Source organism: Maniola hyperantus, unplaced genomic scaffold (assembly GCF_902806685.2).
Source record: "Maniola hyperantus unplaced genomic scaffold, iAphHyp1.2, whole genome shotgun sequence".
NCBI lineage: Eukaryota > Metazoa > Arthropoda > Insecta > Lepidoptera > Nymphalidae > Maniola > Maniola hyperantus.
Genome location: NW_027189030.1, coordinates 32192 through 45506, shown reverse-complemented (window position 1 = coordinate 45506; position 13315 = coordinate 32192). Strand labels below are relative to the sequence as shown.

At 38.6% G+C, this 13315-nt stretch overlaps 4 protein-coding genes across 4 annotated transcripts; all 4 read right to left on the bottom strand.

Annotated features, from left to right (window-relative positions):
- Window positions 1-1095: 1095 nt before the first annotated feature.
- On the bottom strand, window positions 1096-2127 carry LOC117996065 (group II intron-encoded protein LtrA-like). The gene has a single exon (XM_034984068.2). It carries the CDS (start codon window positions 2125-2127, stop codon window positions 1096-1098), a length of 1032 nt encoding a protein of 343 aa, XP_034839959.2.
- Window positions 2128-3624: 1497 nt separating this feature from the next.
- LOC117996064 (protein YkfC-like) lies at window positions 3625-4679 on the bottom strand. Its single transcript, XM_034984066.1, is given in 3 exon segments — window positions 3625-4263; window positions 4265-4511; window positions 4513-4679. Coding segments are annotated over 3 exon segments (1053 nt in total).
- Window positions 4680-5952: 1273 nt separating this feature from the next.
- Window positions 5953-12803, bottom strand: LOC138404676 (ATP synthase subunit a-like). Its single transcript, XM_069509252.1, is given in 3 exon segments — window positions 5953-6277; window positions 12035-12389; window positions 12392-12803. Coding segments are annotated over 2 exon segments (645 nt in total). The 5' UTR covers window positions 12684-12803; the 3' UTR covers window positions 5953-6277; window positions 12035-12036.
- On the bottom strand, window positions 8623-11991 carry LOC138404675 (uncharacterized). The gene is made up of 2 exons (XM_069509251.1): window positions 9679-11991; window positions 8623-8755 (listed from the first exon to the last, which is right to left on the bottom strand). Exon 1 carries the CDS (start codon window positions 11321-11323, stop codon window positions 9686-9688), a length of 1638 nt encoding a protein of 545 aa, XP_069365352.1. The 5' UTR covers window positions 11324-11991; the 3' UTR covers window positions 8623-8755; window positions 9679-9685.
- Window positions 12804-13315: the final 512 nt, after the last annotated feature.

Below are 13315 nucleotides of genomic sequence, written 5' to 3'. Positions count from 1 at the left end.
GTAAAGAAGGTAAAGCAATAAAAATTAAAGTAATTGCAGGAAGAATAGTTCAAATTAATTCAATTATTTGATTTTCTATTAAAAATCGATTGATATATTTATTAAAAAATAATCTTAATATTAAATAAGAAATTAAAATAGTAATAATAATTAAAATAACTAAAGTATGATCATGAAAAAAAATGATTTGTTCTATAAGTGGAGAAGCTCTATTTTGAAAATTTAAATTAGATCATGTTGCCATTTCTAAAAAAAGGATAGTCCTTTATAAATGGGGTTTAAATCCATTACATATAATCTGCCATATTAGAAGTTAGTTAAAATAGGAAGTTCATTATAAGAATGTTCAGCAGGAGGTAAATTTTGGTATCATTCAATAGATGAAGGTATATTTAGTGAAAATAAAATAATGCGTTGATAAATTATTGATTCTCAAATAATAACAATAATTAATATTATAGAAAATAAAGAAATATAGGATCCTAATGAAGAAATAATATTTCAAGATAGGAAACTATCAGGATAATCAGAGTATCGGCGGGGTATTCCGGCTAATCCTAAAAAATGTTGAGGAAAAAAAGTTAAATTTACCTAATAGATAACTATACTATACCGTACATTACCATACAATTGGTACTTCCATATAATAATTACCACTCACCGTACGTACGTACTCGGTGAGGTTACTCGGTGAGGTGTCACCGAGGTTTATTTGGCTATTTAGGTAACGTGGGTGTTGGTGTAGCTGTAGTAATGGTATGATAGAATACGTTGGTTTAATATACAGCTGACAAAGCTGCAGGTGCAATCCACACTGATTTTGAGAAAGGCTTCATAAAAGCAGAAACTATAAGCTTTGCAGACTACATAAAGTATGGAAGTGAACCGGCTTGTAAAGACGCAGGAAAAATTCGCTTTGAAGGCAGAGATTATATCGTACAAGATGGTGATATAATGCACTTTAGGTTTAATGTGTAGCTTTCTGGGGAGAAGAAGTAGAGTGGGCAGCCAGCGAGTTACTTGTTAAGTACTTTTCCAACAACCCCTCTCCGAACCACGCATGATCGTTTCCGTATCACGTGGCTCTCCAATAATCTAACGTTTTAAGGAGTCACCATCATATTTTCCATATTGGATTTTCTTATGGCATTCATGACAAACAACAAGAGTTTTCCTCTGTCGTTCAATCATTCTCTTTTTCCATTCCGGTAGTTCAGTATTACGTTTACCTAGCAAATCAGCAAGTTTACGTACGTGATGTACTTCAATCTGCTCTTGTGATTTACATAATTCACAAGTTTGTGCCAATAGTCTTTGCTCTATTTCACTACGCTTATTCCATATTGGTATAAGGTTATCACTTATGCTTACCCATTTATTCCATTTTAGCGACACAGCACCAAAGTGTGTAATTAATGGTATCTTTGATGGTAAACGATCTACTCTGATTTGGATGACTTTTCGTTTTTCACCTTCATCGTTTTCAATCGTCGCACCAAATTTTCTATAAATTTTCCTGCAAGTTGTTTTGTATTTAGATGCTAAAGTCTTTACTAATGATACTTCCATCACATATTTCAGATAACTTAGTGTGTGAAGGTTGTAGGCCATTTTATAGTATTGTACAATTCCTCGATATTCAGTTTGATACTGAGCAACAATACTGTAAGCTGTATCAATTGTACGTTGAGGTAAATGTATCGGTTTACCACAACGCATATATTCAGAACACTTTTTCTGCTTTATATGATGTGGTACACGTAACCCAATACTACCGTTAATACATCGTTGTGTCCGATGATCATGTTTGTCATCTGCATGCAAAACATGTATTTCATAACCCAAAAAATTGGCTTTGCTATCACACGCATGTGTAATAAACGTTTTATCTTCATTAAGCATAAGTTTGAGCTCCTCATTGAGAAACCCAGCAATCTCATTCTTAATTTGTTCAGCTTCATTCTTTGGTCCTGCAAACCCTACCAGAAAATCATCAGCATACCTAACATACCAAAGACGTCGATAATTTAGATCGCAAGAATCCTTAGATGGCATACCCTGCACTAATTGACGCAGTTGTTTTGCTTGATCCCAGTTCCCTTGTTTTCTCATCATCGATACTTGCATGGTTAACCTTAAATATTTTGGATTTGTCCTTCTTCGCTTACCTCGGTTATTTGCTGGTATTAGTATATGCTCCACATGTTTATCTAACCGATCGAGTAATATGTTACTCAGAATTGGACCAATAATAGAACCTTGTGGTACCCCACTATGACTCTTATTGTACTTCCAATTTTCCATATATCCTGCTTTTAGCAGTCGATTGATTAGCTGAATAAAACGGTTATCTTGGAAGCTTTCACTCAGTATTTTCAACAACATAGTATGATCAATTGAGTCATAACATGCACTGAGATCTCCCTCTATAAACCATTTTGTACCTCTGCCTTTTTGCATTACTGCTCTTAATGCAGTGTGGCATCCACGCTTTGGTCGAAATCCATGTGAACATTCACTAAATTTAGGCCTCATAGTAGGCTTCCAATATTAATCGGATTACTTCTTGAAGTAACTTATTTGACCATGTTGGCAACCCTAACGGCCTGCGTTTACCACTCTTCTTTAAAATATAGATACGTTTTACTGGTGTCCACCGATATCGCTCATAGCGTAAATCCTCTATGATTTTATCGATTTTCTCCAAAGACATACCATCAACTGTTTCAGTTGTCACACCTTCTGTCATAGCACCTTTATTACGACAAAGTTTGCCATACGCTCGAAGGTAAAGATCACTCTGATAAAGTAGGCGATATACGTTTTTAACCGGCAAATTTCTTTGTCCACGTTCACGTATAATGTTAAGTATTGTTTCAGCTTTCCGCATCTTGCGTACCTCCCAATTTCAACATTCAATTATCTGTCACCCTTTGCCCTGTATGTGGCTTTCCCACACTCCCCGGTGATTCGTTACTTTCACGACTACTACGATGACTCCGTAACCATAGAACTCGCGTTCCTTAGGTCATCCCATGTTCCGTCACTAAGAACTGTTCTAGATCAACTTAGGTTTTCCATTCATACTCTTAAATAAGTTCACTACTTATCGTTCTACAGCCAGAATGTCACACAAACGAAAGTTTAATCTGTGCTTACCGTAGACATGGGGTTTTAAATGCGATACCCATGGATGTGAAGTCCCACCCCTGAAGATTAGAATTCAAGCAGTTTAGCTTTAACCATATTGATCAGGTGTTGCAAGCCGTTATCTTACACATCTTCAGATAACTCTCGCTTTACATACATGCTCTTGTCCTCCTTCCCTTTCGGGTTAAAGTTAGTTGTTCACCTCGAGGCCATTTATTCTGAACCCCGCTTAGCTCCGCTAAGTATTTCTTAATGCGTACCACGGCGCACTCTCTCGATTTATACAGCTTCCATTATTCAGCCTTTTGACCTAACCCTAGTGTCCAGTGATAGAAAATATTCGTAGACCTCTTTCTCACCTTTCCTAGAAATTTTCTTGCTAGTCTTCCGTAACTCTTGAGTCTCTTATATTTCTTTTTGACCCACTTTTCTAGATGCCGCTCTATGTTCTTTAGAGGTTTGTATATCTCAATTTTATAGAATTTGCCATAGCCAGCCTCTGACTATTGGATTCACTATCTTTGATATTTCCTCTAATGTTTTGTGTGTATTGCGTAGTATTTTCCATGACCTTATGGTTGTAGTGATATTTTTCTTGGCCTTGTTGCTAATCGCAGGAAGAAATGAAACAAAATGCTTTCCTATTTTATTTCTTGCTAACCTGGGTCTAAATGTGTAACCCAGGAAATCAAAACTTTGTATTGGAAACTCATCTCTCCTATTGTCATCCTTGCAGTACACAATTTGTGTCTTTTCAGGATGCAGTTTTAGCTTACATTGTGCCAATCTTTCTTCGATCGTTACTCTCATAAAGTCTGCCTTTCTCCTAGCTTTGCAGTGCACTATCGCATCATCTACATACCTCTCAAATGGTATTGTGGGGTAGTTTTGCCTCATCCACATATCAAATGCATGATGCATAAATATGTTAGAAATGATTGGGCTTACAGAACCTCCTTGCGGAACTCCCTTATCCCTCACTTCCCTAGTGCCATCTGCTTGTTGAATAGGGGCTTTCATCCACCTTTCAATGTACAGTGTGACCCATTTGCAGTTTGTATGTTTCTTGATAGCTTGCAAAACTAATTCGTGATCCAGATTGTCGAAAAAATCCGGATATATCAAGATCTATCGTCCAATCGTACTTCCAGCATCTTTTGCGTGCTGTATCTACCGCATCCAGTGCTGATTTATTTAGTCTATAACCATATGAATCTTCGTGGAATTTTGGCTCTACTAGCGGCTCAAGATACATAGAAGCAGCCGTTTGCCCTATCCTGTCGAATACTGAAGGAACACCTAAAATTCTTTGTCCTCCTCCCGTATCTTTCGGTATTGCTACAGCTTTTACTGGCTCTGGTTCCGGATGACATCCGATTCCATGGCTTGTACAGATTATCTTTTAGATTTTCTTCAAACTTTGTTATCGAAACCTCATCCACACCAGCAGCACCTTTATTTTTCGATACTTGTTTATAAGCTCTCCAAATAAGTCGCTTCGGTATATCAAAAGACTTTGTTTTATTCATTTACTCCTCCCTTTCAGTTGACAAATAATTAAAACTGAATAACTCAGCTCCTTTGCTCCATTTCCATTACAGAAACTTCTTCACTACTACGAGCTCTGTTTTCCGCATCGGTACTCTCATCCTCAGAGATCAGCTCCTTGGACTTCTCCCTTATCATCGAAACGACAGGTTCCCGTAGTTCCACACAATAGCCTAAAATAGATTCATGCCACCTTTATGCCGGACGTTATCTACCCAGTAAGCAAGCTCCCGATAGCCTTATCCCAGGTTACAACAAACCCCTGGTTTTGACGCCATACAACAGGTTTCGACACTTCATCAGTGGTTCACTTACGTTCATCTCTCTATTTCACACATGACGCATAATTGCGCCTTTTCCATAACGCTCACCACCTTGCCAAAGCAGCTTATGGTAGTTTAAAGCCTGCTCTTGCAAACCGGCTTTGAAGGACCTACCTTCATCTATTGCATAGCTTCAACACTTCCCGTGTTTCTACGGCGCACTGTCATCCCAGTACCTTGACTACTTAGATCCAGGAAACTTAACTCTACACCAAGTAAATGTACAATAAGAACTAGATTCCAGACTGGAATGACAGCAGTCCTACGTCATACTGCCGCAGACCGTCATACCGCCGCGGTATCTCAGCCGCTAATACGTAGCGGGATGACGAGTTACTATACCGCCGCGAACCGTCATACCGCCGCGGTATCTCATCCGCTAACAAGCAGCGGGATGACGGTTGTCAGGGTGTCATCCCAGTGCCTTGACACATAGCTGTACAAACGTTTTTGGCTTGACTCACCAGTGGGTGTCATTCCAGTGCTTGACACTGGAATCCAGGTTGCTCACAAGCAAACTAGCATAGAAAGTGGTTACAACGTTTTCGATGAGATTGCAGGAAGGCTGGATTCCAGTGTCAAGCACTGGGATGACACCCTACTAGCGGAAGTTACTCTCAAATGTTTGTTCATGTTAGCTATAAATATTAAGAAATTTACCAGATAAAAAAGGGCAAAAGAAGCCCCGTGGTTGGCTAATTACTTACATTATACTTTCAAGTATGGCGTTTTTTTATTCTAAACGCTTAATAACCGCGATTCAGCTGCTTTTAAATGCAACTAATCTTAGCTATAAATGTTTAAGAAATTTACTAAACAGAAAAAAAGGCAAAAGAAACCCTAGGCTAGCTAGTTATTCACTATCTATTTTTTAAGTTGGCGTTTTTTGATATATTATTATTTTTTGATAAACTACTATGAAAAAAAGCTCAAAAAAAAGAAATGAAAAAAAAAATTTCAGAAATAATAAATAAAATTATACCTCAACGAAGTCCATTAGAAACTAATAATGTATGTTTTCCTTGAAATGTTCCTTTACGACAAATATCTCGTCATCATTGATATATTGTTAATAGAATAATTGAATATCCTAAAATTAAAAGATTTATATTAAAATTGTGGAATCATTTTATTAGTCCTGTAACAAGAGTTATGGTTCCAATAGCTCCTGTTAAGGGTCAAGGACTAAAATCTACTAGATGATAAGGGTGATTATGAGTTGATTTCATTAGTTAACTTCTCTAGAATAAAGAGTTCTTAAAATAGAAACGTTTTTCCCCCGAAGGGTAAAAAACGTATATTTAGGTTTCAGCCGAAAGGCTTGACCCACTGTGAGATAACCCTTTAGAACATCAGCGCCATCTAGTAGTCCGTAACGAGCCAAGCCGAGCATTGGTCGGTATCGGCTCGGTGAATGGAGGGGAGTCAGCGCCCAGGCAGGTGGTGTCGGCCGTTTTAATTTCAGTACCGATTTCAGGAATCGAAGCGAGGTGAAGCCGGTAAGGTATTTTATGGTGGGTCAAGCCTTTCGGCTGAAACCTAAATATACGTTTTTTACCCTTCGGGGGAAAAACGTTTCTATTTAGGTGTTCGAGCCTTTAGGCTTGACCCACTGTGAGATGTTTAATATCTGCCGGCGCTGACTTAGCGTACTGTGACTATGTGTGGAGTGAGATCCACGTATTTAGGGATGTAAAAGGAAAAACAAGAAACAATAATATGCATTATATTCTTAACAATCAATATAATATTTCATCACAATGACTAATAAAGAATGAGTTTAATTTGAATTTATTAACACAATCACGGTTATAATAATTCTAAATTGTAGAAAATATATCAGACATTGTCTGATTTGCCATAATGTTTCTTGTGCTAGACTCTACTTCCTTGAAGTAGTGTTTCAAGAAGGTTGAGCTGCTACGCCAGTTGCCTTTGCGTAGCACCTCATCGATATCGAGGTTCTTGTTGACCCAGTTGTCTGTAGCAACAGCTGACCTGAAGCTGCCGGGGGAGCCCTTGATTTTCGCATCTTTCAGGATTAGTCTCAACCAGCCCGCTATTACAGATCTAGATGCTGCTTTGACTCTGTTCCGAGTAGTGATAAATAAATTTGTCAAAGTTGGGTCTGCTTTCCTCCGCTGATCTGATTTGTCTATTAGTCTTGGTATCCAGTGGCAGAGGTCGAAAATGATATTATCGCTCTTTGACAGGCACCAGCCTGATTGCCGATAATTTGCGTTATCCGTTTTTGATCCAAAAGAGGGCCAAAATACGATTTGCTCTCTTGTAATCTGACAGTGTTCCGAGTCTATGTGGAGCAAAGTTAAGTCATGAACGCGACGACCAGTAGCGAGAAGTAGCAAGGCTGCCACATGCTGTGATATTTGAAATAAACTGGAGTCGTCGATTTTTCTCTGAGCAATCCAATTTACGAGATCAGCTACGTTCCAAGTATTAGGACATCGTTTAGGAGGGTTCTTCAGTAAAATTGCTTTAATGGTTTTCTTCACCAATGGATGCTCACTTATGGGAGACGTGCTGCAAGGCTTTGTGAAGGTAGCGATTGCTGACTTATGGACGAGTATAGTTTTTGGGGCTAACTTTTTAACGTTGTGAAGATGAATTAAGTATCTGGCTAAGTCGCCGGGGCTTGGCATTTTTGGGGATACTTTGTTGACTAACGTCCATTCTAACCATGCTCTCCAAGCAGGCCGGTAGGTTTTAAATGTAGATTGTCTCCATGCTGATTGTAGTAGGGTGCGTTCCGATTCGCTCCAATTTGTTATCTCATTGGACCAGCCCGTACCTTCCATACCTCCAAAGACAGGTTCTGAATGTTCCGAGGCGGTCGGTTGGTTTGCAAATCCCGAAGGTGATTCTTTAGATTTTGGATTCTGTATGGAGGGCATATTGCCCTCTTCTTCACTTCGGCCCTCCAAAAAGCTTTCTCCCACTTCGGTATCACCAGGAGATAGTGTCCTTGGGACCCGTTCAGATGTTGCAGCACTCGTGGGATTAGCGCTGGTGGTGGGAAGATCCAAGCCACTTTGTAATTCCATGACCTGCTGAAAGCATCCGTGTATTCGCTCGTAGTGTCCCTGTGGTCTTCGCTCACATACCTCGGGACTATTGCAGAGGATTTGCTTGCAAAGAGGTCGATTTCTGGTGTGCCCATCTTTTGAAAAATTTCCTTCTGTGTCGATAGGTCGAGGTGCCATTCTTGATGGTGTTTCAGTCGCGATAGGCTGTCGGCTATTCCGTTGTATCTGCCTGGCAGGTATTTCGGAATGATGGTGATTTTGTGTTGCAGTGCTAAATTTAGGATTTTTGAGGCAGTATTCAGGAGTTTTTGTGACTTCGTCCCGCCCTGTTTCCTTATGTAGGAAGCCGCTGTTCTGTTGTCTGTTTGAAACAAGATTGTTCTCCCCAAGACCTCTCCTAAATTCATTCGAAGCACTTCGAATAAGGTCCATAATTCCTTTTGATTGCAATGCCAATGACTTTGAGAGATACTCCAGTGACCCGACAGTTTCTTGCCGTTTATTATAGCGCCCCATCCGATGTCCGAGGCATCGGTGGCTATGAATATTGATGCTGGGGCGATTTGAATATCCGATGTTTCCATAATGTTCTGGAGCCACCAGTTTAGTTCTTCCTTTACTTGATCCGGCAGCGGGAACACCTTGTATCTTTGTATGTCCGAGAGTGATTTTGCTGCAATCTGCATGCGTCTGCAATAAAGGAAGCCTAGTGGGATTACATTAGCCGCAAAGTTTAATTTGCCTAATAACCGCTTAGCATCCATCCAACACCATTTTCCTCTGGAGAGGGTGTTAAGGATTGAGTCTTCGATATTGGAAATTTTTGAAGTGGGTAAGATTTTCTTATTGATTTTAGTATCCCAAATTAAGCCCAAATATTCTATGCGTGTTTTTGGTTGCAGATCCGATTTGTCTGTGTTAATATGCCAACCTAATTTTTTGAGAAATTTTACTGTACATGATGCTTGTTCGGCTAAAATATCTGGATTCTGATTCATGAGCAAGAAATCATCCAGATAAACAATAACCCTTATTCCTTTTTCGCGTAACAGTGATGCAACCCAATTAGTAGTTTTACTAAAAATTGATGGGGCGCTAGATAATCCAAAAGGTAAGCAATTCATGTTGTAGATATTGCCATCAAACGCAAAAGATAAGTATCTCTTGTGTGACTTTTGGATAGGGATATGATAGTATGCATTCGCGATATCAATTTTTACTAAGTAATCCCCCTGTTGCACAGTCTGTGATACCTTCGATAGGCTTATAAGTCTGAATTTTGGTGGTTGAACATAGAAGTTTAGGTGACGCAAGTTGAAAATCAATCTATGGGAACCGTTAGGTTTTTGTCTTAAGAAAATTGGCGATAAGTAACCGGCCTTAAAGGTGTTAAGAGTAATTGCACCGATATCTAGTAGGTTTTTGATTTGTTTAGACATTTCGGCTGAGATTTTAGGTTCATATGATTTGATATTACAAGTAGAAAAAATTGTAATAGGTGGTTTTTTAATAAAGGGTATACGGTAACCCCTTATAATGTTTAAGATTGTCTCTGATGCTCCTAACGATTCCCATAGATCAAGGTTTAAGCCAAGTTGACCAGCTAGAAATACCTGTGAGTTAGGGTTTCTTTTTGGTGGTTTGCGTGGTTCTGGCTTTGTTAGTGCCGGACGTACCGCTATCTTGTTTTGCGCGAAAGTCACGAAAATTACGCTGTTTTTTATTTTTGTGGCTATGTTCTTTGTAGTTTTTAGATCCTTTCAAGGTTGGATTCTTCTTCCCGGTCTTATTGGGACTGGTTTTCTTCGGGAAGATCTTATGTGCCCCCCCCTGGTCCTTTATCACTTCAGATAATTTCTCTTCCGAAAAGAGGTGAGTATCGGAGGGTGGTATGTCATGAAGGATGTTGCCCAGTACTTTATTTGCTGGCTTATAGGTCTCTCTTCGGGCTTGAATTATTTCGGCCCTTCTGCCACAAGAATATTGTAGTAGTCCGTCCGAAATTTTTTTAAAACAGCTGTCTGCGCCAAGCATATGGTTTTGGATTTCCCTACGGGTGTTGGGATCCATTTTTTGGCAAGCTTCTTGGAAAGCTTTCCTTTGAAGCAATAACCCATATGTTATCGCACCCAGGGTCATGTCTGTTTTTTCTAATTGTGCTGTTGAATTCCAGTTAGGTGTTATTGTTGCCAAGTGATTATTGACTTTAAGTGCCGAAAATACTGGAGTGGCGTGAAACGTTTTTTGAACATCGGCGTATCTTATGTTCTTCCAGCCGTCTTCATTTAGTCGTTGACATTTCCGGCCTTGATCAACAAGGTTTGGATCTGCTTTGGTTAGTTTGGGTTCAGCTTCCGTGGTGCAAGGTGAAAAGTCACACTTCGGAATATTGCCGGTTGTCTTAATAGTGGCCAGTTTTCTCTGGGCCTCGGTAATTTGTGCTATTAGTGCAGCTTCTTCCGCATCGCCATTCGTTGGGATGCTTAGTGATGAGGTGTTTTCCTGAGGCAGCGCACTCAGAGCGGGGCCTCTAAACTCCTCCTCGGGTTCGGTACTGTCCGGTACGGATTCGAAAGACTCGTCCAGTTCGGAAGAGCCTTGGTCGCTCTTAGGAGCGAGGGTTGAGACCTGATTCGCAACGCTCTCGATCGCTTGGGTTTGTTTCGTAAGGAGATCCATCATTTTTATCATGAATGCATCTGTTACGGGGGCCCTGTTTGGTTCTAACGGTTCGTGGCGTGGTGTTTTGTTGTTGCGCGAGCTGATGGGAGATGTTGATCTCCTTTTTCTCGGTGTGCTCTCGCTGGTCGAGGCTTCATCCCTTGACGTCAATCGCGGTTTTAGTAATTTAACTGTATTGATAAAGTCCTCGTAGGATTTAGTATGTATCTTTTCCATGATACTGTGCGGGGAGTATAACAACGCTCTTCCGAAGGGCCATTCTAGCAATTGCCTTTTGATCAGCCGATATTTTTTCTCGGATAGAGATGCGTCATTCGGGCAGTATGCCGTAGCCATTTCAGCCGTGGGGATGGCGAATCTTAATTTTGCCTCTATGCGGGAAGATATCCTTTCCCCAAACAAGTCTGAGTAAGGTAGATCTTGTACCTCCCACGACTTCCAGTCATCGGGGTAGTTATCTTCGATAATTTGATATATTCTGGAGAAAAACTCTTCTTGTCCCGGTGGTGGTGGTCTGAGGCACAGTTCTCCCATGGTTGTAGACGCCATAATCTGGAAGGGTAGCGAAAACATCATATGAGATGAGTTTTGCTATGACGACGTATCAATTGATACGACCAGGCGTCTCGATTGTGGCGACCAGGCGCCTGGGTCGAGGAGTCTTATCGATGCGACCGGGCGTCTCAATCGATGCGACCCCACGTCTCAGTCGATACGACCCCACGTCTCAGTCGATACGACCCCACGTCTCAGTCGATACGACCCTACGTCTCAGTCGATACGACCCCACGTCTCAGTCGATACGACTGAGAATGGAGATATTTCCAAAATGTTATGGTGCTATTCTGCCATTACCTTGACAGCTTGTCGTTCGTTGCGAGACGACAAGGATTTCATAATAAGATTATGAAATAGTTCGTAGCGTAAACTACGAAGGTTATAAATATGTGCAGAGGCAACATATTTTTTGCACCAGTTTACATGGGTGATTTCCGTATCAAACTACGGACACCTATGTAAGATCATACATTATTATTTGTTAATTATTAATGTAGGTACTTACATTTGAATAACTCCGTCCCTACGGAATTAATTTCTTACTGACGACGCTGAGATTCAAAAGCGTACTGAAATTAAAACGGCCGACACCACCTGCCTGGGCGCTGACTCCCCTCCATTCACCGAGCCGATACCGACCAATGCTCGGCTTGGCTCGTTACGGACTACTAGATGGCGCTGATGTTCTAAAGTGTTATCTCACAGTGGGTCAAGCCTAAAGGCTCGAACACCTAAATAGTAATTACATAAGATTGAATAATAGCAACTGCGAATTCTAAAATTAATAATAAAATTTGTGTGAAAATTAAAATGATTAATAAATAATTAGGTATATTTATACCTGAATTTCCTAATAAAGTTAATAATAAATGTCCTGCAATTATATTAGCAGTTAAACGAACTGCTAAAGTTCCTGGGCGAATAATATTACTAATTGTTTCAATTAATACTATAAAAGGTATAAGAACAGTAGGTGTTCCTTGAGGGATTAAATGAGTAAATATATGTTGTGTATTATTAATTCAGCCATAAATTATAAAACTTAATCAAAGAGTTAATGATAAAGTTAATGAAAGATTTAAAGACTTGTATTTGTAAAAATATAAGGGAATAATCCTAAAAAATTATTAAATAAAACAAAAAAAAATAATGTGATAAAAATAAATGTTGATCCATTATATCTATTAATTCCTATTAATGTTTTAAATTCATTATGAAGTTTAGTTGAAATAAAATTTCATAGTATAAAATATCGATTAGGTATAAATCAAAAAGAATAAGGAATAAATATTAATCCAATAAAAGTTCTAATTCAATTAAAAGATAAATTAAAAATATTGGTAGATGGATCAAAAATTGAAAATAAATTGTTTATCATTTTCAAGAAAAATTATTTTTAGTTATTAAAATCTTTGATATATTTTTAGAATTATAATTATAATTAAAAATATAATAATTAATAATATTAAATTAAATAAAAATACAAATGAAAAAAAATAAAGAAAATAATCAGTTAATTGGTATTATTTGAGGGATAAAAGAATATTACAAAAGTAATTATTTAAATTTGACATATTTATGTTATTAAATTAACTAATTCTTTATTTCATTAGAAGTAATTGCTAAATTACTATAAAATGGTTTAAGAGACCAGTACTTGCTTTCAGTCATCTAATGATGAATAATTATTGATTCAATCAATAAAATTTTTAATGGTTACTCTTTCAATTACAATAGGTATAAAACTATGATTTGCTCCACAAATTTCAGAACATTGTCCGAAAAAAATTCCTGGACGATTAATAAAAAAACTAGTTTGATTTAATCGTCCAGGATTAGCATCGACTTTTACTCCTAAGGATGGAATTGTTCAGGAATGAATTACATCAGTTGCAGTAATTAAAATTCGAATTTGATTATTTATAGGGAGAACAACACGATTGTCAACATCTGGTAAGAATTAAAATTCTTAAAGCCAGCTCTCTCCTTCACACTCCTGTACCCATATAT

What these genes read in the sequence shown, in the direction of transcription:
- LOC117996065 (XM_034984068.2), bottom strand. Translation starts at nt 2,127, where the DNA reads ATGCAAGTATCGATGATGAGAAAACAAGGGAACTGGGATCAAGCAAAA.
- LOC138404675 (XM_069509251.1), bottom strand. Translation starts at nt 11,323, where the DNA reads ATGATGTTTTCGCTACCCTTCCAGATTATGGCGTCTACAACCATGGGA.